This window comes from Panthera uncia (genome assembly GCF_023721935.1).
Source record: "Panthera uncia isolate 11264 chromosome B3 unlocalized genomic scaffold, Puncia_PCG_1.0 HiC_scaffold_1, whole genome shotgun sequence".
NCBI lineage: Eukaryota > Metazoa > Chordata > Mammalia > Carnivora > Felidae > Panthera > Panthera uncia.
Window position 1 is genome coordinate 99,259,384 of NW_026057582.1, and position 23,190 is coordinate 99,282,573.

Sequence of the window (23,190 nt, forward strand, 5' to 3'; positions counted from 1 at the left end):
GCTCCAAGCTATCAGCACAGAGCCTGACGCAGGGCTTAAACCCATGAATCACGAGATCATGACCTGAGCCGAAGTCAGACATTTAACTGACTCAGCCACCCAGGCATCCCAAGAATCTGTGTATTTAAAAGCATCTTCAAAAACTGCTGTCTGGGGGCCCCTGGGTGGCTTAACTGGTTAAGCATCTGACTCTTGGTTTCAGCTCAGGTCATGCTCTTATGGTTCGTGAGGTTAAGCCCCATGTTGGGCCCTGCGCTCAAAGTGTGGAGCCTGCTTGGGATTCTCTCTCTTCCTCTCTCTCTGCCCCTCGTGTGCTCTCCCTCCCTCTCTCTCAAAATAAATAAACTTAAAAAAAAAAAAAGAGAAAAATTAAAACAAAACCCAAAAGAACTGCTGTCTGTTTTCTGTAAGTACCAACTGATACAGACACACCAACATGTTCTGCGTGGCTATTTGTCTGTATTGTATTAGTGACTTACAGCACATGCCAGCGTGTACCTTTGTAAACAGATTTCACAAAGGCCTCCTTTATACCTGGCATCCACTTGTACGCATGGAGAAAATTCTATAAAGATATCTACAGTAGATGAAAGCATAGCATACATGATTACTCTATGCTGTACATTACAAATATTGCTAATAAATAGAAAAAGAATCAGAGGTTGGTGAAGGAGTTAGTGCAGTGCGGTGGCAGGAGGGGTTTTCCAGGTAAGTGCTTGTTCTATGGTGGAAGGAGGAGCCATTAGCTCTGATGCACAGTAATACAGTGAAACCCGGCTAAGGGCTGGTAAAACGTGGTCAATTTCTTCTAACTGCCAGAAAAGGTAATGTTTGTACTGTTGACAAGATCTGACTGGAATGGGCTGGACATGTGAAGCTAACAAGCTGATTTATTTTATTTACAAATTTTTTTTAAATGTTTATTTATTTTTGAGAGAGAGAGCAGGAGTGACGGAGGGGCAGAGAGAGAGGGAGACACAGAATCTGAGGCAGGTTCCAGGCTCCGAGCTGTCAGCACAGAGCCCGACGTGGGACTCGAACTCACAAACCATGAGATCATGACCTTGAGCTGAAGTTGGACGCTCAACCGACGAAGCCACCCAGGCTCCCCTGATTTATTTTAAACACAGTATTTGTAATGCCAGGATTGCTATACCTAAGTGCGAAATTATCCAGAAAGGTTTAACCTGCTCATTTGCCTCGATGTTGGTTTAGTTGGAAATGCTTCAATGTCAAGTAAACCCCAGCCCCAGGAAGCAGTAAATGTACTGGTTCTCTGCCTCGCAGAGCCCCATGAGCATCTCGAAGGAAGCAAGTCTGGCCCCGAGCAGGGTGAGGGAGGGCCAGGCGGTGGTCCTGCCACGGGCCCCGTGCATACTTACGGGAGTTCTTGGGCAGGCCTGGTCCGATGCTGACCTGCAGCACTTTGTTACTGGGCTTGAGGATGGCCAGGTCACCGAAGCCTTGGTGGAACTGCACTTGCCGGGAGCCCCCTGCACTCCAGGGACCCCAGTTTTCCTTTTTCAACTTGAGTTCAAGCCTGTGACGAGGATATTTGTTAGTAACACGTGAGAAAATGGTGCTCGCAGACCCCAGCATGGAGTTTTCTGCTGCTGGGCAAGCGTGCTGTAAAACTAGGCAAACCCAGGTCATCTGAGCCGGCCCGGGGCCCTCGAATGCGGACAACGTACATGGGTGTGGGACAGCAGCGTGCGAAGCCCCGACCAGAGGCAGAAGTATCTGGGGCCCAGCAAGCATCTGTAAGAAACCAGTTGGTGAGGGAGGTACCCCATTATAGGTACCAATGTCACTCCATCAGGTGAACTCAGGTGGGTCTGCCGAGCGGACGAAAGGGAAGGGACACTCTCCAGGCCACACTATTGTGGGGTGTCACTGTGCCTCTCTGATTTCCCTCCGTCTGTTTGTGGAGAACTGAGAGATGCCAGACACAAGATAGCCCATGTCTCCCTGGCACGGAAGGTGGTTATTACTTAATGAAATTTCATTCAACACTAGCAACCAAAACCCAAATAGATGGGAAATTCATCCACAACTCTAAAATGCCCAGCCAGTTTTTATTTTTCATACTGCCTATGGGCTTACATAACACAATTCCATATTCTGCTTTTTTTTTAACTTACATTTTCTCATGTCATAAGGCAGAAAAATCCTAATTTTAAGTAGCTGTCCATATTACTTCACAAAAATGCAAAAGTGATCTTTCTAGGTCTGTAACATCCATCAGGACTGTCTTCTGTAGGCCCTAGGGCTCTCTGGGGGAAATGGAGGCACACAGGGCTGGGCTTTTCTGAAGCCACTGAAGCCGGTCAGACCCCCTGCTCCACCCCACAAGCCTCCTCTCTTCTCAGCCTTGACTGCAGCAGGGAGATCAATTTTTACTCACAACTTTGGGCCCCAGATCCCCACTTACGTATTGCTAAATTTCAGAGGTAGTTGCTTCTGGGTTTTTTCCTCATAACGCTTTGCTAAGAGGCTTAAGAATTCAGTTTTGAAGACAGACTCAAGCAGGCTGTCATACTCTTGCTCATGAAGAATGAAAATGTCATCCTGCATGGTACTGCAAAGAGATTGGAAAGACTTAATGAAAGTTGCACGTCTGTTTATTCCCTTAAAAAAATTCTGTAAGATAGCATTAGGTTTCTACAGTCTTTCTATAAGTGATAAGCTTCAAAACAAAACACAACAGCTACAAATTACATAACAAAATTGCTGCAATCTGCTTTCGAAGGAAGCTTCTAACCCACCAAAAGTACCATCAAAATAAATCTCCCACATGATTTTCAAAATCCGGAATTTAAGGACAATTTAGTCTGTATTAAAAAAGAAAAAACCACTTTCAAATTCAACTTCTACGTTCTCAGGATCATAAAAATCCCAACTGTTATGAATAGAATGTGGTTGAAAGTGAACAATTCCACATAAGTGCCAAGTTAGTAGAATTTACAATATGGTTGTAGCTATTGTAATAAATCCTAACTTGAAGAATTGTAGCTCAGTTACCAAAAGGGAGGCCAACACCCTGGGCTTTGTAAGCACTTATTATGGGTCTTTGGGTATTGGGTGCTCTGCTTAAACTGTGTGCCAAGAGCTGCTGAAGGCACGAACACACGAAACACAGATACACAAGACAGGTGGACCAACAGCAAGCAAGAACAAGCATCAACTTCAAGCTAATGAATTTCGTGGGACAGGGAGAGAACACACCTCTGTGGAAACTGCGTGTTTGTATAGGGTAGGGCTGTGAGCAAACTCAGGCCAGGAGGGAGAAAACATGAGATGCTGCAGGAAGACTGGAAGAGGCTGAGGCAAACCCAGTTCTGGGGAAAATGCTTATTGGTAGAGAGGATTGATTAGACTCAGTTCCATCTCCCAACCCAGCTAGACTTCATGGAAATTACAACACACATATAATTAAGACCTTTTATACTCCAGTTGTTAGAGGTATAGCTCAGTTGAAGGAGGCCACCAACCCCAAAGGTTCCATAATGTACACACGTACAAAGACCTCCACTGTACCACCGTTAAACTAAGACACCCCTCTAAAGAACGACATTTCATCAGGGATAGTGTTTTTCCAGGTATTAAAAACAAAGCAAACCTGTTTCAATGAATTGACCACAATAACATTTTAATCTGTCCAAGTGCAGGAAATGCCAACAACATGGTTTTTTTTTTTTTTTTTTTTTTTTTTTGTTTTGTTTTGTTTTGTTTTGTTTTTTTTAGTAACCAGAGCTGAGCTGTATCACACAGGGGGCTGCTCTCGGGACCCCAGGTACCGCTGCACCAATAGATTACAAACCCAGACGGGAAGGTGAGTATGGAGAAAGAACTAGGGCATAGAGAAGCTTTAGAGATTAAGCATTCTTCTTCCATGTAGACTCTGATCCATTTAAACTGCAACCCCCATGGTATCTCTGGGAAGTCCCATGAATATGATGAGGTCGGGGTAGACCAGAGGTAGTGTGAGCCTTCTGACTTCTTCGGGCAGTCAGAGCCTTGGTGGCTTGTCAGGAACCTTCTCTCTTTGGGCACAGAAGGAAGCTAACGACCTGTACCTGATTAAGTCAGTAGCTTTAGCCATAGCCTGTTCCAGAAACCTCAGCCCCTTAGTCTTCCTACATGAAAGGAGCTTGGTAATGTATAGGAGAGGAGAGATCTAAGGTAGGCCCACCACCCACCTATAATTTAAAGGCACAGGATGGCAGCATGCACAAACCACAGGGGAGAGATGAGTAAACTAGAAGCAATGAGACAACAGCACACTGAGAGGGAGCTTGGCCCTTCAAAGCCTGTTTAATGAGGATGAGTATGCAGGAGAGTTCTTCTTGGAAGTGAAGTCAGAATACTTTACAGGCATTTTTGAACACATAATGGCCATTTAGGTGGAACACTTGGTCATCATTACTACCTCAAGCTTTTGTTTTCAAACTTTCCTACATCACAACTAGTTTCCTTTATACTCTTGTTATAGTTGGGATATAGGTTTTTCTGTCGTGATGAAGACCGTGGCAACTGGCGGTTTAAACAAGATTGCATTTTTGTCTCTTGCTCCTCAAAAGCATTTGCAAAAGCAATTCAGGACCACCAGGACCATTCTACAGTGCCTGGGGGCTAGGCATTTACTGTTTCCTTTTACAGGTAGGACCGGGAAGTTGTACAAGTCACTTCTGCTCACACCCCATGGGCCAGCACTACATCACATGGTTACGCCTAGCTGCAAGGAAGCCTGGGAAATGCAGTCTTAGGGGAGGCTGTCAGCCATTCCTATGTAAAGGAGGAAATAGGTATTGCAGGGCAGCTCACAATCTCTACTATTTCTAAATCTCTACTTTTCTAAATGAGGAAATGGAATCTTTTCGTAAAGTCTGAGAATGTACCACAGACAGTCTAGCTACAAAGCTACTATCATCTTCCTGTCTCTAGGCAGATGAAAAGTCTAGAATTGTCATGATCAATTCAATTATGGCAATGCAGAACTCCACACAAAGGCACTTATGTAAACATCATTTGGAATTAATGAAAAAAAAACCCCAAGCATTCTAGCATCCTAGCCCAGGGGTAAGAAGACTGTTGCGTGAGGAAGGGAGTGGATGCGATAGGCAAAGAGTAAAACAAGAAGCCCCACTTTTCGGTGTCTGGGGTGAGAAACAAAACTCTGCTTGATGCAGAGCACTCTTGGGCATGTCTGGATGCGTCTGTTTGCCTGGCTGTACTTTTCGGCGGGACAGTGCTTATTCAACTGGGCTAAATGAGCCCAACGCAAGTAACCTTGAGTAGTTTAATGCGGTTAGGAGTTTCATTACCATAAAGAAAAAAGCAAGCAGGCCAAAACTTCAGGGCCAATTATCAGCAGGAGTCTGGAAATGAGAACAAGTGTTCGGACACTTTGTCTTTAGCCATCAAATTCAGAAACCCCTCCCTCGGGTGACCCAGGCATGGGAGTCAGTGAAACCATCCTCAGGCCAGAGTTTTAAGTTCATTCGCCTCTCCTCAGCCCACGCTCCAGGGTCTAAAAACAAAGCTTTTACATTTATTTACTCTAAAAATTCAGACTTATCTTTGGACCTCACCCCTGTCTTATTCATATGCTCAAGCTGCAATTCCTTACAGATGTTTGATGTAGTCCCCTGTGCTGAAAGATCCTTTACTAGTCCCTGCTTTGGCTCTCTATTTGCTTTTTATCTCATCTTTGTGGCTTATTGTTATATTGCTGATGATACTAGAAAATCTTGTTTCACTCCCTTAATCAGTATCTCTTTCACAAAAAAATGTTCGTTACAAAACACTGAGTAAAGACTTAAAGGAGGTCCCCCCCCCCCCCCCCCCCCATGCTGAAAAGGCTATTTCCTAGGCCAGCCCTGCCTTTATTTAAACCTTTATATGTACTCCTTTTAGCAAACTGGAAAGTACAGAGGTAATTAGAGAAGAAAATAAACCTGGGTGCCTGGGTAGCTCAATCGGTTAAGTGTCTGGCTCAGGTCATGCTCTCATGGCTCATGAGTTCAAGCCCTGCATCGGGGTCTCTGCTGTCAGCACACAACCTGCTTGGGAGTCTCTATCTCCTCTCCCTTTGCCTCTCCTTTGCTTGCTTGCACACATGCTCTCCGTCTCTCTCTTTCAAAAATAAATAAACGTGAAGAAGGAGAAGAAAATAAACCTTCTCCAGAATTCCACTAGAGAAACCAGTGGCACCAGTTTTGGGGCAACCTGATTTCCCTGTAGTGCAGACACAAGCTGTGTCAAACCTAAACAAGGGTCTCCTAGCGAAGCTTCACAGACCCCCAGTGAGAAGGCTCATCGTGTCTTTTGTATCCCAGGAGATGTATGTGTAACATCTCCTAACACTTATAACCTGTATGGCAGGTTATATGGAAGGCCTACTCAGGTATTTGCTTCCATTCCAGAATGACAGGGAGCTCCTTGAGGCAGTGACTATGTTCGCATTCACCTCCAAATTCCAGAGCTGAACAGAAGGTAGGGGTTCAGTTCAAAAATGCTGACAACGTCCAGGTTCCCAAATCTCAAAGGTTACATCAAGTCAAGATTTCAGTAATGTTTTGGGTCATCTGCGCAGTGGTAAAGCAGGCTGTTCTTACTGCCAGGTTTAGCCAATTAGGCAATGCAACATTCTAGGCAAGAATGTTGCAACAAGAGAAACTGGAGCATCTCCCTAAAGCCCTCTTTCAGGTTGATCTTCCCATCACATAGTCATTTTGGAAAATCTACTGAACCAGACAGGGAGCCACGTAGTTTTCAGTCTTGGGCCTCTGGTGATCAGCTATTAAAATGACAAGGACTATTAGAAGCCTCATCAGAGGAGGGGCCAAGATGGCGGAACAGCATGAAGGTTTTTTTTGTGTCTCTCATTGCTGAAATGTAGCCAGATTAGCACTAACCCATCCTGCACACCTAGAAAACTGATTTGAGGATTAACACAACAATCTGCACAACCTGAACCACAGAACTCAGCAGGTACGCGGCGTGAAGAGGTGAACTGGGGGAGAGAGAAGCTGCGGAGGTCAGGGAGTTGTTTTTGCTTGTGGAGAGAGGACGGAGATGGGGAGAGAGTATGGGAAAAGCACCCCCACCACCACCAAAAGCAGCTGCAGAGAAAATGGAAAAGTGGAAACAGCCACAGGGACTGAACAAAAAAGGAAGAAAGGAAGAAAGGAGAAAGGAGAGGGTTTAAATTCCATTAAGACTCTATAAACAGGGGGAGCGCAGAGTCTGCAACTCCGCAGCTCAATACCTAGTGGTGCTCTGGTGGGAAGGGCGAATCCCCAGTAGCAGAGTGGGGTCCAAGAGGTTCTCGGGCCACATGGGGAGAAGCAGTTCCCCTGCTGGGAGGACACCTGGTAGAGGTTGTGCGGCATCCCCACAGGCAAAGGTCCTAGCAGATTCCGAACAACCACATTTACTAGTGCTGGAATAAGGACATTGAGGGTGAAGGCCGGAGCCAGATGTGTGTTGTGATTTTCCGTAAACCTTGAAACTCTGCTGCTGGTACAAGATCGCATGAACTTTTTCTGGGCTGGGCTGGCACCTGGCCACAGTCTCTGGGCACCATCAGCAGTGCGGTCTCATGAACATTCCTGGGGACGAACTGGCACCTGGCCATTGCTTGGTGAGACCCTCCTCCAGAAGGTGTGAGTGGGCCAAAGCTGAAGTCCCTCAGAAGTGAGGGGCTGGGAAAAAGCCCTATTTGAGATAAAACTCAAGAGGCAGGTGCCACCTGGCAGCTTGGTTACAGACAGTGTAGAAGTGGGGAGTGGATGGAAGCCAGAGAAAAATCAAGGGTGCTTGATTTCCAGTCATGGAGACCACAGAGTTCAAATACTAGAGACTGGGTAGCAGGGTGATGCCATTTTCACCCCTCCCACATATGCACATACATGCCTACAAGTGCCATCCACAGCAATCCACCCCAGTAAGCTAAGCAGTGCCATCTATGGAGGACATAGCTGTTACACTAAGCCCTGCCCAACTGGGCCAACAGCACTCTTGACAAACACAAGTCTCTCTGCCTGCTTAGTTTACGGACTATAAAGTGCTTCATAGCTTGACTTCTATGAGAAACCAGATGTAATTTCAATCATACTCCATTCTGTTTGCTCGTTCTTTTATTCGTTTTTTTTTCTGTTCTTACTCTTGAATACAGAAAGAGAAAAAAAATCTTTTATTTTCCATTTTTATTAAAAAGACTTTTCAATTTTTTCTACTAGTTTTTTTTTACTCTTTTATAAATTCTTAAAATTCTATTTTACTTTCATCATTTCATTCTATTCTGTTTTATTGTATTCATTTTTTCAAATTTTCAAAGGTTTTCCTTTTTTTCTTTTCTTATCTTTCCCTTTTTTCTCTACTCTATCAAGCTTCTTTCAACAACCAGACCAAAACATACCTAGGATCTAGCATCCTTTATTTGATTTCTTTGTGTTGTTTTTAATTTTTAATTTTTAATTTTAATTTTTCTTACTTTATTAATTCCTTTTCTTCCTCAAAAATGACAAAACGAAGGAATTCACCCCAAAAGAAAGAACAGAAAGAAATGACAGCTGAGGACTTAATCACAGATACAAACAAGATGTCTGAATCAGAATTTAGAATCATGATAATAAGAATACTAGCTGGGGTTGAAAATACATCAGAATCCCTTTCTGCGGAGATAAAAGAAGTAAAAGCTAGGGAGGATGAAATAAAAAATGCTATAACTGAGCTGCTATCTCGAATGGATGCCATGGCAGCAAGAATGGATGCCACAGCAGCAAGAATGGATGAGGCAGAGCAAACTTATGGAGAATACTGAAGCAGAAAAAAAGAGGGAAACTAAGGCAAAAGAGCACAAAATAAAAATTAGAGAACTCAGTGACTCATTAAAAAGGAATAACATGAGAATGATAGGGGTCCCAGAAGATGAAGAGAGAAAAAAAGGGGTAGAAAATTTATGTGAACGAATCATAGCAGAAATCTTTCCTAACCTGGGGAAAGACACAGACATCGAAATCCAGGAAGCAAAGAGGACTGCCATTACATTTAACAAAAACCGACCAGCAACAAGGCATAACATAGTCAAATTCACAAAATACTCAGGCAAGGAAAGAATCGTGAAAGCAGCAAGGGAAAAAAAGTCCTTAACCTACAAGGGAAGACAGATCAGGTTTGCAGCAGACCTATCCACAGAAACTTGGCAGACCAGAAGGGAGTGGCAGGATATATTCAATGTGCTGAATCGGAAAAATATGCAGCCAAGAATTCTTCATCCAGCAAGGCTGTCATTCAAAATAGAAGAGATAAAAAGTTTCCCAGACAAACAAAAATTAAAGTAGTTCGTGACCACTAAACCAGCCCTGCAAGAAATTTTAAGGGGGACTCTCTGAAGGGAGAAGAGATGAAACAACAAAAACAAAAACAGAAACAAAAAGACCAAAAGCAACAAAGAACCAGAGAACACTACCAGAAATTCCAACTCTCCAATTTATTAGCAACATAATGGCAATAAATTCCTATCTTTCAGTACTCACTCTAAATGTCAATGGGCTCAACGCTCCATTCAAAAGACATAGGGTAACAGAAGGGATAAGAAAACAAGATCCATCTATATGCTGTTTACAAGAGACCCATTTTAGACCTAAAGACACCCTCAGATTGAAAATAAGGAGATGGAGAACCATCTATCATGCTAATGGTCAACAAAAGAGAGCTGGAGTAGCAATATTTATATCAGATGATCTAGATTTTAAAATGGACTTAGGGGCGCCTGGGTGGCTCAGTCAGTTGGGCATCCAACTTCAGCTCAGGTCATGATCTCACAGTTTGTGGGTTTGAGCCCCACTTCGGGCTCTGTGCTAACAGCCCAGAGCGTGGGGCCTGCTTCATATTTTGTGTCTCCCTCTCTCTCTGCCCCTCCCCTGCTCTCTATCTCTCAAAAATAAATAAATGTTAAAAATTTTTTTGTTTTAAATAAAGACTATAACAAGAGATGGAGAAGGGCATTATATCATAATTAAGGGGTCTATCCATGAAGAAGACCTAACAATTGTAAACATTTATGCTCCAAATGTTGAGGAACCCAAATATATAAATTAATCACAAACAAAAAGAAATTCATGATAATAATACCATAATAGTAGGGAACTTCAACATCCCACTTACAACAACAGGCAGATCATCTAAACAGAAAATCAACATGGAAGCAATGGCTTTGAGTGACACATTGGACAGGATGGACTTAACAGATATATTCAGAACATTTTATCCTAAAGCAGCAGAATACACATTCTTCTTCAGTGCTCATGGAACATTCTCCAGAACAGATCACATAGTGGGACACATATCAGCCCTCAGCAAGTACAAAAAGACTGAGATCATACTGTGCATATTTTCAGGCCACAATGCTATGAAACTCGCAATCAACCACAAGAGAAAATTTGGAAAGATAACAAATACTTGGGGACTAAAGAACATCCTACTAAAGAATGCATGGGGTGCTCACTTCAGCAGCACATATACTAAAATTGGAATGATACAGAAAAGATTAGCATGGCCCCTGCACAAGGATGACACACAAATTCATGAAGTGTCCCATATTAAAAAAAAAAAAAAAAGAAAAAGAAAAAAGAAGGGGCTAACCAAGAAATTAAAGGGAAAATTAAAAAGTATATGAGGGCAATGAAAATGATAACACCACAGCCCAAAACTTCTGGCATGCAGCAGAGGCAGTCATAAAAGTATATAGCAATATAGGCCTTCCTAAAGAAGGAAGAAAGGCCTCAGATACACAACCTAACCTCACACCTCAAAGAGCTGGAAAAAGAACAGCAAATAAAACCCCAAACCAGCAGAAGACAGGAATAACAACCATTAGAGCAGAAATCAATGTGATCAAAACAAAAACACAAAAACAAACAGACAAATAAAACAGTAGAACAGATCAATGAAACCAGCTGGTTCTTTGAAAGAATTAACAAAATTGATAAACCCCTAGCCAGTTTGATCAAAAACAAAAAAAGAAAGGACCCAAATAAATAAAATCAAGAATGAAAGAGGAGAGATCACAACCAACACTGGAGAAATAAAAACAATAGAGAATATTATGAGCAATTACACACCAATAAAATGGGCAATCTGGAAGAAATGGACACATTCCTAGAAAAATATAAATTGCCAAAACCGAAACAGGAAGAAATAGAAAATTTGAACAGACCCATAACCAGTAAATAAATCAAAACTCTCCCCAAAAAACAAGAGTCTAGGGCTGGATGGCTTTCCAGGGGAATTCTACCAAACATTTAAAGAAGAGTTCACACCTATTCTCTTGAAGCTGTTCCAAAAAATAGAAATGGAAGGCAAACTTAAAAACTCTTTCTATGAAGCCAGGATTACCTTGATTCCAAAACCAGACAAAGACTACACTAAAAAGGAGAACTATAGATCAATGTCCCTGATGAACATGGATACAAAAATCTTCCACAAGATACTAGCCAACCAGATCCACGAATAATTCTTCTTCCACAAAGAATTATTCACCACAACCAAATGGGATTTATAGCTGGGATCCAGGGCTGGTTCAATATCCACAAAACAATCAATGTGATGCATCACATCAATAAAAAAAAGGACAAGAACCACATGATCCTCTCAATAGATGCAGAGAAAGCATTTGACAAAGTACAGCACCCTTTCTTGATAAAAACTCTCAAGAAAGTAGGGATAGAAGGATCACACCTCAAGATCATAAAAGCCATATATGAAAGACCCACTGCTAATATCATCCTCAATGGGAAAAAACTGAGAGCTTTCCCCCTAAGGTCAGGAACAAGACAGGGATGTCCACTCTCACCACTGTTATTCAACATAGTATTGGAAGTCTTAGCCTCAGCAGTCAGACAACACAAAGGAATAAAAGGCATCCAAATCGGCCAGGAGGAGGTCAAACTTTCACTCTTCGCAGATGACATGATACTCTATATGGAAAACCCAAAAGATTCCACCAAAAAAACTGCTAGAACTGATCCATGAATTCAGCAAAGTGGCAGGATATAAAACCAATGCACGGGATCGGTTGTATTCCTATGCACCAATAATGAAGCAACAGAAAGAGAAATCAAGGAATCAATCCCATTTACAATTGCACCAAAAACTATAAAATACCTAGGAATAAACATAACCAAAGAGGTGAAAAACCTATACACTGAAAACTATAGAAAGCTTATGAGAGAAATTAAAGAAGGCACACAGACAAAAAATGGACAAATATTCCATGCTCCTGGATAGGAAGAACAAATATTGTTAAAATGTTAATACTACCCAAAGCAATCTACATAGTCAATGCAGTACCTATCAAAATAACACCAGCATTCTTCACAGAGCTAGAACAAACAATCCTAAAATTTGTATGGAACCAGAAAAGACCTCGAATAGTCAAAGCAATCTTCAAAAAGAAAACAAAAGCAGGAGGCATCATAATCCCAGACTTCAAGCTATACTACAAAGCTGTAATCATCGAGACAGTACGGTACAAGAACAGTACGGCACAAGAACAAACACTCAGATCAATGGAACAGAATAGAGAACCCAGAAATGGACTCACAAACGTATGGCCAACCAATCTTTGACAAAGCAGGAAAAAATATCCAATGGAATAAAGACAGTCTCTTCAGCAAGTGGTGCTGGAAAACTGGACAGCGACATGCAGAAAAATGAACCTGTACCACTTTCTTACCGTACACAAAAATAAACTCAAAATGGATGAAAGACCTAAACGTAAGACAGGAAGCCATTAAAATCCTCGAGGAGAAAGCAGGCAAAAACCTCTTTGATCTTGGCTGCACCAACTTCGTACTCAACACATCTCTGGAGGCAAGGGAAACAAAAGCAAAAATGAACTATGGGACCTCATCAAAATAAAAAGCTTCTTCACAGCGAAGGAAACAATCAGCAAAACTAAAAGGCAACCGACAGAGTGGGAGAAGATATTTGCAAACGACATATCAGATAAGGGGTTAGTATCCAAAATCTATAGAGAACTTATAAAACTCAACACCCAAAAAACAAATAATCCAGTGACAAAATGGACAAAAGACACAAACAGATATTTCTCCAAGAAGACATCCAGATGGTGAACAGACGCATGAAAAAAATGCTCAACATCACTCACCATCAGGGAAATACAAATCAAAACCACAATGAGATACCAACTCACACCTGTCAGAATGGCTAACAGTAACAACTCAGGCAACAACAGATGTTGGTGAGGATGCGGAGAAAGAGGATCTCTTTTGCACTGCTGATGGGAATGCAAACTGGTGTAGCCACTCTGGAAAACAGTATGAAGGTTCCTTGAAAAATTAAAAATAGAACTACCCTACAACCCAGCAATTGCACTAGGAGGTATTTATACAAGGGATAGAGGTATGTTGTTTCAAAGGGGCACATGCACCCCAATGTCTACAGCAGCACTACTGACAACAAAGTATGGAAAGAGTCCAAATGTCCATTGACAGAGGAATGGCTAAGGAAGATGTGTTATGTATATACGATCGAGTATTACTTGACAATGACAAATAATGAAATCTTGCCATCTGCAACTACATGGATGGAACTAGAGAGTATTATGCTAAGCGAAATTAGTCAGAGAAAAGATAATCATACAACTTCACTCATATGAGGACTTTAAGATACAAAACAGATAAACCTAAAGGAAGGGAAGCAAAAATAATATAAAAACAGGGAGGGGGACAAAACATAAAAGACTTAAATACAGAGAACAAACAGAGGGTTGCTGGGTGGGTTGTGGGAGGGGGGACAGTCTAAATGGGCAAGGGGCATTAAGGAATCTATTCCTGAATCACTGTTGCACCATATGCTAACTAACTTAAATATAAATTAAACAATAAATAAATTAAAAAAAAATAAAAACCTTATCAGACAGAGCCCCAATTATGAGATTTGATGGTACCCATCTCATTACCTACAATGGGAAAGCAAAGAACACAGGCTCTTACACCTGAGCTATTGGGACTGGCCTATATGTTTTTCTTTAGCTTAAATTTTCTTTCCTAGTCTTTAAAATTTTTTTTAATGTTTTTTAATTTTTGAGAGAGAGAGAGAGACAGATGGTGAGCGGGGGAGGGTCAGAGAGAGAGGGAGACACAGAATCCAAAGAAGGCTCCAGGCTCTGAGCTGTCAGCACAGAGCACGATGAGGGGCTTGAACCCACGAACCATAAGATCATGACTTGAGCCAAAGTCAGACGCTTAACTGACTGAGCCACCCAAGCACCCCTAAAATTTTCTTTTAAGATTTTATTTTTAAGTAGCCTCTACATCCAACATGGGGCTTGAACTCATGACCCGGAGATCAAGAGTCCCATGCTCTACCAACTGAGCCTGCCAGGAGTCCCAGACAAAGCCTCTTTAGACCAAAATAACCACAATACCGAGATCACACCTAAGGAGATGAACACTAAATCCTTCATATCAAATATTTGGTCATGCTCTCGTTTCCCAAACTGTTGCATAGTTGTTTTTGCATGGTTGGTTGGTTTGCTTGGGAGCTACCAGCCCATTCTGCTTTCCCGATGGTTATAAGAGTTAGAGGTGGTTCAGAAGACCAAATTTATGGGCACGGTGATGGTCTTAACTAGAAGAAACCATGGGGCAGTCACTGCAGCCAGAGTCAAGCACTAAGCCTCACAGTGTTCAGCACACATACACACAATACAACTTTTTCCCTAAAGTGCAAGACATCTGTTAAAATCCTTCTCTATACCAGTGTTGAAATATTTTGAGAACACACACACACACACACACACACACACACACGCACGTCTGGTGGTCTGGTACCACAATCCATTTCTACCCTGGTTTTGATTCTGCACATACCATCACCCATGTGGTGGCATTCCTCACTCAGATTACTGGCCTAACCCGGTAGTTGAAGGAAATGAGGGAACAGTATGAATCTTGGTGAGGGTGAGGCTCAGTGACTGCAACATGCACAGATCACAAGTTACAATGACTCAGACTCTTTTCTCTCCCCGGAGCCAGAACAACTTTTGGGCTAAGCACCTCATTTCATTACATCCTCTAACAAGGAAAGGCCATAAGGGAGCACATGTCCAGACCATGAGGAAGCAGCAGCAGAAGTTGGTTTTAGCATGAGACACTGCAGCCCCAGAGGCTGTGAGACAAGACAAGACAGAAGGAAAACATTTGAGGGGGGATATCCCACACCTTGATAAACCTCAAGGCCTAGACAAAAAGGATGGTGTCAAAGTGCCTTATATAAATGGAGACATATGATTATTTATGATCAAGCACTGCCTGAGTGGTCTGAAGGCTGAAGACACAGGCCTGGCAATAACAACAGGAAGAATAATAATCACTCTCAGAGTAACGAGCACATGTGCCCGGAACTATGATTCCCTGGCATTCAGCCACTGGCCCTGTCAAGAGAAAACAGCAGGTTTAGGCGAACCCTGCTTAGCCCAGGTGTGGCGTTTCCCCATGCAAGGAAAAAAAGAAGCTTCCTGTTGGGTTCCTTGGAAGAACAAGGGCAGCCTCAGCGCCCAGCTCGCCAGGAAGTGTGGCCGGCAGGCTGCCCAGCTCAGGCTGTGGCCCAGCTGGTGAGGTGAATGCTCAGGAAGATCTTCTGGAAACCGGACAGTGCCTGGAACTCTTGCTTGAAATCCACGGCACTGAGACCCACCTGAGGTGGGGTTTGCCAGAAAGGCTGCTGATGGACTCCTCTGCTTACAAGTTTCCCCCACATCCTGAGCTGCGATGTTTTAAACCCTTGACCTCACAGCACCACCTGGCCCTTTATCAGGAAAACTGGGAACAGAGAGAATCAGAAACCACCGTGACATAGGCAAGAATGGACACAACTTGAAATCTGTTTTGGATTATCACACTGGAGCCAGGATTTCCAGCCGGGTAGATAGGATGCCTGAGCACACAAAACCCCGGCTTTTTCCTGAGAGCAGCCGTTTTGTCCTCTGTGTGGAGTAAGAATTTAGAGGTATCCCGATTCCAGGAAGACATGTTCATAGACCACCAGGACATCACGACTGTCAATGCAATGGCAGCCCGTAGCCTTGCCCCCACAGAAGCAGTGGTCTCCTCAGAAGGGCCCAGGGATGCCACTCAAGGGGGAAGCCACTGAGCTCAAAGGGGCCTTTCTCCCTCTTTTCTCAGCCTTCTGTGACTGGGAGGATTTCCTCTCATCAGAGAGAATTCTGAGCAGGGCAGGATTTAAAACAAGTCTCCTTACACGTACAAGCCCCTCTGCCAAAAGAAAGCCGGGGCCTCTGCCTGGGAACTCGGGAGTTGAAGGGGGGCATCGAGCAATGACTCCAGGCTGCCTGGGCCTTTGCTGGTGAAATGGGTCAGGTCTTCGAGGTGGGGGAGGTGGGCTTCAGGATGGGACTCTGGTCCCTTGGCCCCACTTCAGTAAAAGCATTTATCCTCTGTTTTGGATACCAGGTTTTTCTCTTACATTTTGTGGGAAGAAAGGATCTGAGTTCCCCTTGACTAGTGGAGCTGACCAGAAGGCCACTTCTTGGAATCTCATTCCTGAGACCAATGAAGGTCGGGTCTTCTCAGGGAAGAAGAGGAAACTCAGTTCTCTTCACCAGGATTTTGACAAGGGGGGAGCCCGGCCAGGCCTTTCTCCCAGCTGTTTGGAATGGCGGAGAGGCAAAGATGAGGAGGACCAGGCAGCCTCGCCGCTCACCTGAGGGACACGGACAAGATTCTCTCCATCTCAATTCTCCGCTTCAGCACTTCCTTCACCAGGCCTTTGTCCGGGCCCTGTTTCACTTTCTCTCGTCCAATTAAGTATAAGCACTTTGGAGTAAGAAGCAAGTCTCGCTTTACACCCTGTAAGGAGAGGTGCTTTAAGAAGGTGGGCGGACATGTCAAAATGGCCACTTTCCCCACAATGGGCAGCGGTCAGTGTGTACCTTGAACCTTCTGTCATACTTGGTCACTGTGTCTGCAAAGTCGATCTTCTCCCTCTTGCCCACAAACTGCTGGAGTTCCGGGTGTTCGTCCATCCCGATGTAATCCCCGATGAAGTTCCTGTTAATACTGTTTCTCCTTCTCTCTTTCTTGTTCAATAGGAGGTCTGAGGCTGCAGTTCCCCAAAGGCCAGAGAAGAGGGAAGGGCCAGGGCCCCAGAAAGAGGAGGAATATCGTGTGGAAATACACAGAGAAACTCAAAATGAATGCAAGATTTTAACATGTGACATTATAGGCAAAGGAAAGCGAACTTGTAACTTTGAGCTCAAAGTTATTCTGGAGCTTTGTTAAATGCATGAAATAAAATGACTAGAATACCTTCTTCTCTCATTTGGACGTATTTCTTCCGGGCCACAAATTTCCTCCATGATTTCTGTATCACTCGAGCATATCCATCATACTTTCTCTCTCTCATTTCTTCTAGAAGAAATAGCTGTGAATGTACAGAGGGAAGATGTGAGCCAATTCATAAGACCTCAGCATCACTTTTTTTGGGGGACACTCAGTTTAGTCAAGGACATAACATGGGGAGCAGTTTCTCTGACTCATGAACAAAAGTGAAAAAATGATTACTAGGGCATATTGTTTGTAATTACAATAATGTCTTTAAATATTTTTTTTGAGTTTATTTATTTTGAGGGGGTGGAGGGGCAGAAAGAGAGAGGGGGGGGGGAGGGAGAGAGGGGGGGAGGGAGAGAGAGAAAGAGAGAGAAATAGAGAGAGAGAGAGAGAGAGAGAGAGAAAATATATCCCAAGCAGGCTCCACGCTGTTAGCCCAGAGCCTGATTCAGGGCTGGAACTCACGAACCATGACCTGAGCCGAAATCAAGAGGTGGAGGCTTAACCCAGGTGGCCCTGTAATCACTATAACATCTTTATCTCTCTCTGTTTTCTTCATTTAACCGAACACATAACAGAAAACAGCTGTATCTGGTTGTTAGTCGGGCCTTGATAATGTGTGCTCTGCCTTGCTCATAATCATAATCTCTGCGAATCAAATGGGTGGTTCCACGTTCATCCCCTAGTTTTCTGCCTTGATCCAAAGAGGATGCTAGATGAAATGAACTGGAGGAAGCCACGGTTTAGTGCTGCACGCAGCCTCTTCACAGAGTTTCCAGCTCTTGCAGGAGCAGACCTTGTGCTGCTGTGGAAGAGGGCTGCCTGATTTTCAGGTCCACGAAAGTGTAGACTTTTGGCTGCATAGATTCTCCAAGGAGTCATTGGGCCAGAGGGTTATAACCAGTGCAACTGGAGCTGGACATAAGATGTATAGTCGGGACATGACTTCACCTAGCGGAACTGGGACTGTTCTGTGTAAGGACCCAGGTCTTGAGACTCAGGCCCCTTTAACAATCCTGACTGCTGCACCCTATTCAAGGAAGCTCTGGAATAACGAAGATAATAGCAAATAGCTGTAATGTACCGGGAGCCCACTATGGGTCAGGTATCATTCTAGATTGACATTCTAGAATACATTATTTCATTCAACTCATCAGCAACCACACAGGCCACACAGGTCCATCATCTCCATTGCACACAGGAGAAAATTGGAACTAAGACTGGGTGGGAATGGAAAGTGACCCGAGGTCTTTCAGGCCTTGCCAGGCTCTTCCTCACTTTGGCATATAAGTCTGTCTCTGTAAATCTGCATGAGGTCAACTCATGAAATGGTGGGGAACTTTCTCGCTCACCTTGGCAGTGGTTTTCATGACTCTCTAGGAAACAAAAGAAAATGTACCAATGAAAACAAGTAAAGCTGATGAAAAGTCACTGCGGAAATGTTCCAGAAGTAAATAGGAGAATTTGAAGGCAGCCAGGCTCGATTTGGTGCCTCTGTTTATCTGGATCTATCCTCAGGAGCCACATCCGTCCCTTCCTGTCACTAAACTTCTGCTTCTCACAGCCCTAGCTGTGCAAAAACAACATCTCAAACTCAGAAGGGAAGGGGCCGCTTCATTCCGCAGCTGTCACTGCCACGTACAACAGGGACGGGGAGCATATTTCTGAAAACAAAAGGAATATGTGATTTAACATTTGGACAGAATGTTTAAAATCTGAGCCCTGTGGTTGCCTCTTTGAAGAATATTTGTTGGTCTTTCTTATCTTGGTGTGTTGGGTTTCTGAGTAAGCCTTGTTTTCTTTCGTTCCCAGAACTATTTTGGGAGTGTCACAGAGAATGCACTTGTGACTCAGAAAGGAGGAGGCAACCAATTCCCAACCTCCTATAGATGATATCAAACATTAGCTGGGTTTTAGGTTTTTTCCAAAAGCCATGGAGGTTAGAAATCAGGGAGCTTCAAGAAAAAAAGGAAGAGAGAGAGAGAGAGAGAGAGCTGCCCCCACCGCAAACCCCCAAATCATGTACACATGTACCAAGTAAATGGAAACCAAACCCTTTGGTGTCTAATGGGGGTTCTTTAGGCAAATGGGTTATTTCGTACATTCAGCACATCTACGCTAAGAGTCAAGGCAAAATCACAAGGCAGATTCTTAAAAACCAGCTTTTGTAGAAGTATTCGCAACGTCAGGACTAGACGTGAAAGGCTGAGTGATGGGGGAGGGGAGACAGTAGTGAAGGTGTGTGTGCGGTGTGCGCCTGTGTGTAAAAAGATGGGGAAAAGGAGAAGCGAGTGACGGCAATAAAGGATTCAGGAGGAAGACAAGGAAAAGAAAACCCAAAATAAACCTTGATGTTGCAAGTAAAACCCCACAGCTCAACTAAATCAGAAAAAAAAAAGGTACAAAAAATGTTGAAGCTGTCCTTATTATACGTGGAAATTTAGCAAGACAAAAAAGTAAAAGCGGGTACAAAGCAACAGAGGAGTTCTGCATTGTACTGATAAATCACTCCATCCCATTTTAGAAAGAACAGGAACTGCTCTGTGGGTTGCTTAATGGTGTATGACACAACATTTTCATTTTATATTTGGAAATGACATTGCTGTGAAACTACAAATAACTCAAAAGTGGAAAATGCTACCACAAACTTTTCATAAACGGGTTCTATTGATGTGTGCCACTGATTTAATAACTTTTATGGCTCTTAAAGCCATTCAGTCCCAGCCATTACCATTTCTGAGTCTCCGTCTGATCCTCTGAGGCAGAACAGCAGCTGTGGGGCCCATTCTAGGGGACGGAACTCACTGCAAAACCGGGGTTTGTCTAAAGTCAAGTGTTTCCGCGGTCACCAACACTGCCGGTTCGCATGGTATTTCCCCTGGATCTGATGACTAATTTTGTCAAGTTCACCAGAGACTCTTGAAACGGAGTCTTGTGATTGGCAAAGGAATCTCAAGAAATGATGATGTCCAACCCTGGTTAGTTCCAGCAGCTTCTCCATCTTAAAAAGTAATGTCTTTATTCCATAGTCCCAGAGCTACCTGGGCAGAAGAACTGAGGGGTTCTGCTATAAGGAATCCAACATAGGAACTGGGAACTTCCTATAGACATTCATGAGGCTCACAGTGACCATCTCCCCATCAGGAATTATTAATTAATCTGTGGAGATCTAGTAAGTTTGTTAATTGTAGAACTTATTTTTGAGCTCCTTATTGGTAAAAATTTGTGTTCTATTAACCCAGAGATTTCTCCTCTTCCCTATTCAGCTCCTCAAAGTTCTTTCCAAGCTCCCTCACGGTCTTCAAGATCTAGTCCTAAGACTGCCCACCCCAGAGCTCTGTTCCACCTTCAAGGAGGAAATCTGTGTGTGTAAATGACCTGTTTGGTGTCACCCAGGTGGAGGATGTTAAGTTTACCCAAGCCTCCTTAGTCAGACAAAGAAGTCCCTTTTCGCTGAGACTCTACTGGATACTAGAAGTAACTGGTGGGCACCTGCTGTGAGCCACTGTCTGTACAAGGCTCTGAGTACACAAACATACCAAAGGGGCAAGAGTCCCTGACCTTGAGGAGATGGCCATCTAGCATGGGAGAGAGACAGTAAGAAAAGGAACAAGATGACGACATCTTTTTATACATGCTGAGCTCTCTGAAGAGCAAGGGTATGGGGAATGACCTACACTTACATTGGGAGCAGGGGAGAGGACACCGAAGGCATAAACCAAAGAGTGAGAAAATGAAGGCAGCACGTATGAGAAGGGGCAGCAGAAGCGCTGGGGGAAGGGGTGGGGGTACTGAGGACATGACGGAGGGCAGCGGCATACTCACAGACTCGGGGGCTTTGATGAACACTTTGCTCCTCCCGAGCTGGAACTGGTCACTGTCCATGTTGACGGACTGCAACAAGTGGAGAACACCTTGTTTTTCGTCCCCTCTCCACGAGGGCCAGGTGGCTTTGGTCAGAATGGCATACCTGTGAGGACAATTGGGGACAGAAGGCTCAGCCTCAAAGTGGACTGCCCACCAAAGACACCCACTGCTGTGTTTCTTGGTGATCCATTCACCTCTGTTCTCGGCTTAGGGATGGATCTCAACAGCTGAAAAATCCGCTGGGTCTGTTATTCCCATTCTGGAGCATCCATCCTACCCACTCCCTATCTATTTCCATGTTAACACCCTGGGGAAAAATCTGCTTTTCCTTTCTACTACTGTCTAAAAATAGCACTGCTGAAGGTCGCCAGTGACAATCTTCGGACAAAATCAAACGTTCTTTTCTCGATGGTGATCTCCCCTGATTTCTTTGGTGTGCTTAGTGGTTAATGCAAAGAGTTTTATAAAGCCCCCTGTAAGCAGCAGTTATTACTAAGTATCAACATTCATCTAGAGTCAAGAGGCCCTGGTGTTTGGTCCTTGGCTATTCTCTCTACTTTCTCTTCTGCTCACTATGTCCCTGGGAGGATGGCTTCTTCATGCACACGAAACTCCTTCCCTACACAGAGCCTTGCCCATGCTGTTCCCTTTACCGGATGTCCCGATTTGGGAACGCCTCACGTGGCTGGCTTCCGTGGCGCTGTCCCTCAATGACACTTGCAGAGGGGCCTTTATAGACTACCCAAGCCAGAATAGCACCACTGTTATTCTCTCATAGAAAATAGTATTTTCCCTTTAGAGTATATATCATAATTGGTAATTATCTTAATGTTTGTACTTATTTTATTTCTGCCCCCTCTGTGAGGACAAGAGCTCCATGAGGGGAAGCCACACCCGAGCAGGTGACAGTGCACATCCAGCAGCTCACACAAAGCCTGGGGCTGGGCAGCAACAAGGAACAGTAAGTGGCTAACATCTACGGGGTGCTCTCCCTGCATCAAGTGCTGTTCTTGGTGCATTAGGTGCATGGTCTCATTTTATTCTTCCAGCCACCTGATCAGGTTGGTCTTTCCGTTTTACAGAGGAGGAAACAGAGGCAAACAGAGACTCACCTAAGGCTACTTAGCTAGTAACTCTCAGAGCTGAGATTTGAACCCCCATCTGTTTCTTTAATCACAATACTACATATAAGCCATGGATTGGCTTATGTGTAAATATCTTTTTTAAAGGTCATACAGTCTACTGCACGTTTATGTTACAAACATTGTAATTCTGTAAGAGGCTAACATAACAGAGACAGAAGCACACTACATGATGTCAAATACAGAAAGTCTCAAAGACTTAACATGGAAGGAAGGGAGGGAGGGAAGGAGGAGAAATCAGCGAGGAGTGCAGGAGAGAAGTTGGAGCGCATGGCCTATGCGAAGGCACATCTAGACACAGCAGTGAAGGGGCTCCAGGTCTCTAGAGAAGCCAGGTCCTCCTTTGCTCCCAGAAGCTACTACCAGGATTAGACAGACTTATGGCATCTAAGGGAGAAGGGAATCTTAACAAGAAGAGCGGCCATGCTTTCAGGATCCAGAGCTTGCTAAGAAGACAAAAGCCGGTATTACCCTTAGGGTCAGCTGGTTGGGACTAAGATGATTCTAGGGAGCCTCTCTCCTCCTCCCAAATATCCATATTTTGCTTGATAATGTCTTAAATGTCTTGGAGAAGCCAATTCTTCTATTCCCTAGTTAGAGATAAAAAGCTTAAAAATGAGGGGCACCTGGGTGGCTCAGGCAGTGGAGCATCCAACTTTGGCTCAATTTCATGAGTTCGAGCCCCGTGTGGGGCTCTGCTCTGTCAGCACGGAACCTGCTTTGGCTCCTCTGTCCTCCTCTCTCTCAAAAATAAATAAACATTAAAAAAACATATTTTTTTAATGTTTAGAAAAAGCTTA

At 43.8% G+C, this 23,190-nt stretch overlaps 1 protein-coding gene and 1 non-coding gene across 2 annotated transcripts in view; one reads left to right on the top strand and one right to left on the bottom strand.

Annotated features, from left to right (window-relative positions):
• The window catches only part of MYO1E (myosin IE), a 212,063-nt gene that overhangs the window by 25,144 nt on the left and 163,729 nt on the right, over positions 1 to 23,190 (bottom strand). Inside the window, exons 19-24 of the mRNA XM_049613717.1 lie at positions 21,207 to 21,351; positions 17,361 to 17,475; positions 16,985 to 17,154; positions 16,756 to 16,901; positions 2,432 to 2,578; positions 1,383 to 1,540 (exon numbers count right to left, since the gene is read on the bottom strand). Of these exons, the coding sequence (XP_049469674.1) occupies positions 1,383 to 1,540; positions 2,432 to 2,578; positions 16,756 to 16,901; positions 16,985 to 17,154; positions 17,361 to 17,475; positions 21,207 to 21,351 (881 nt within the window). The remainder of the gene's footprint in view (positions 1 to 1,382; positions 1,541 to 2,431; positions 2,579 to 16,755; positions 16,902 to 16,984; positions 17,155 to 17,360; positions 17,476 to 21,206; positions 21,352 to 23,190) is intronic.
• Positions 10,506 to 10,612, top strand: LOC125910447 (U6 spliceosomal RNA). The gene has a single exon (XR_007453958.1). It is a non-coding gene; the product is annotated as a U6 spliceosomal RNA (small nuclear RNA).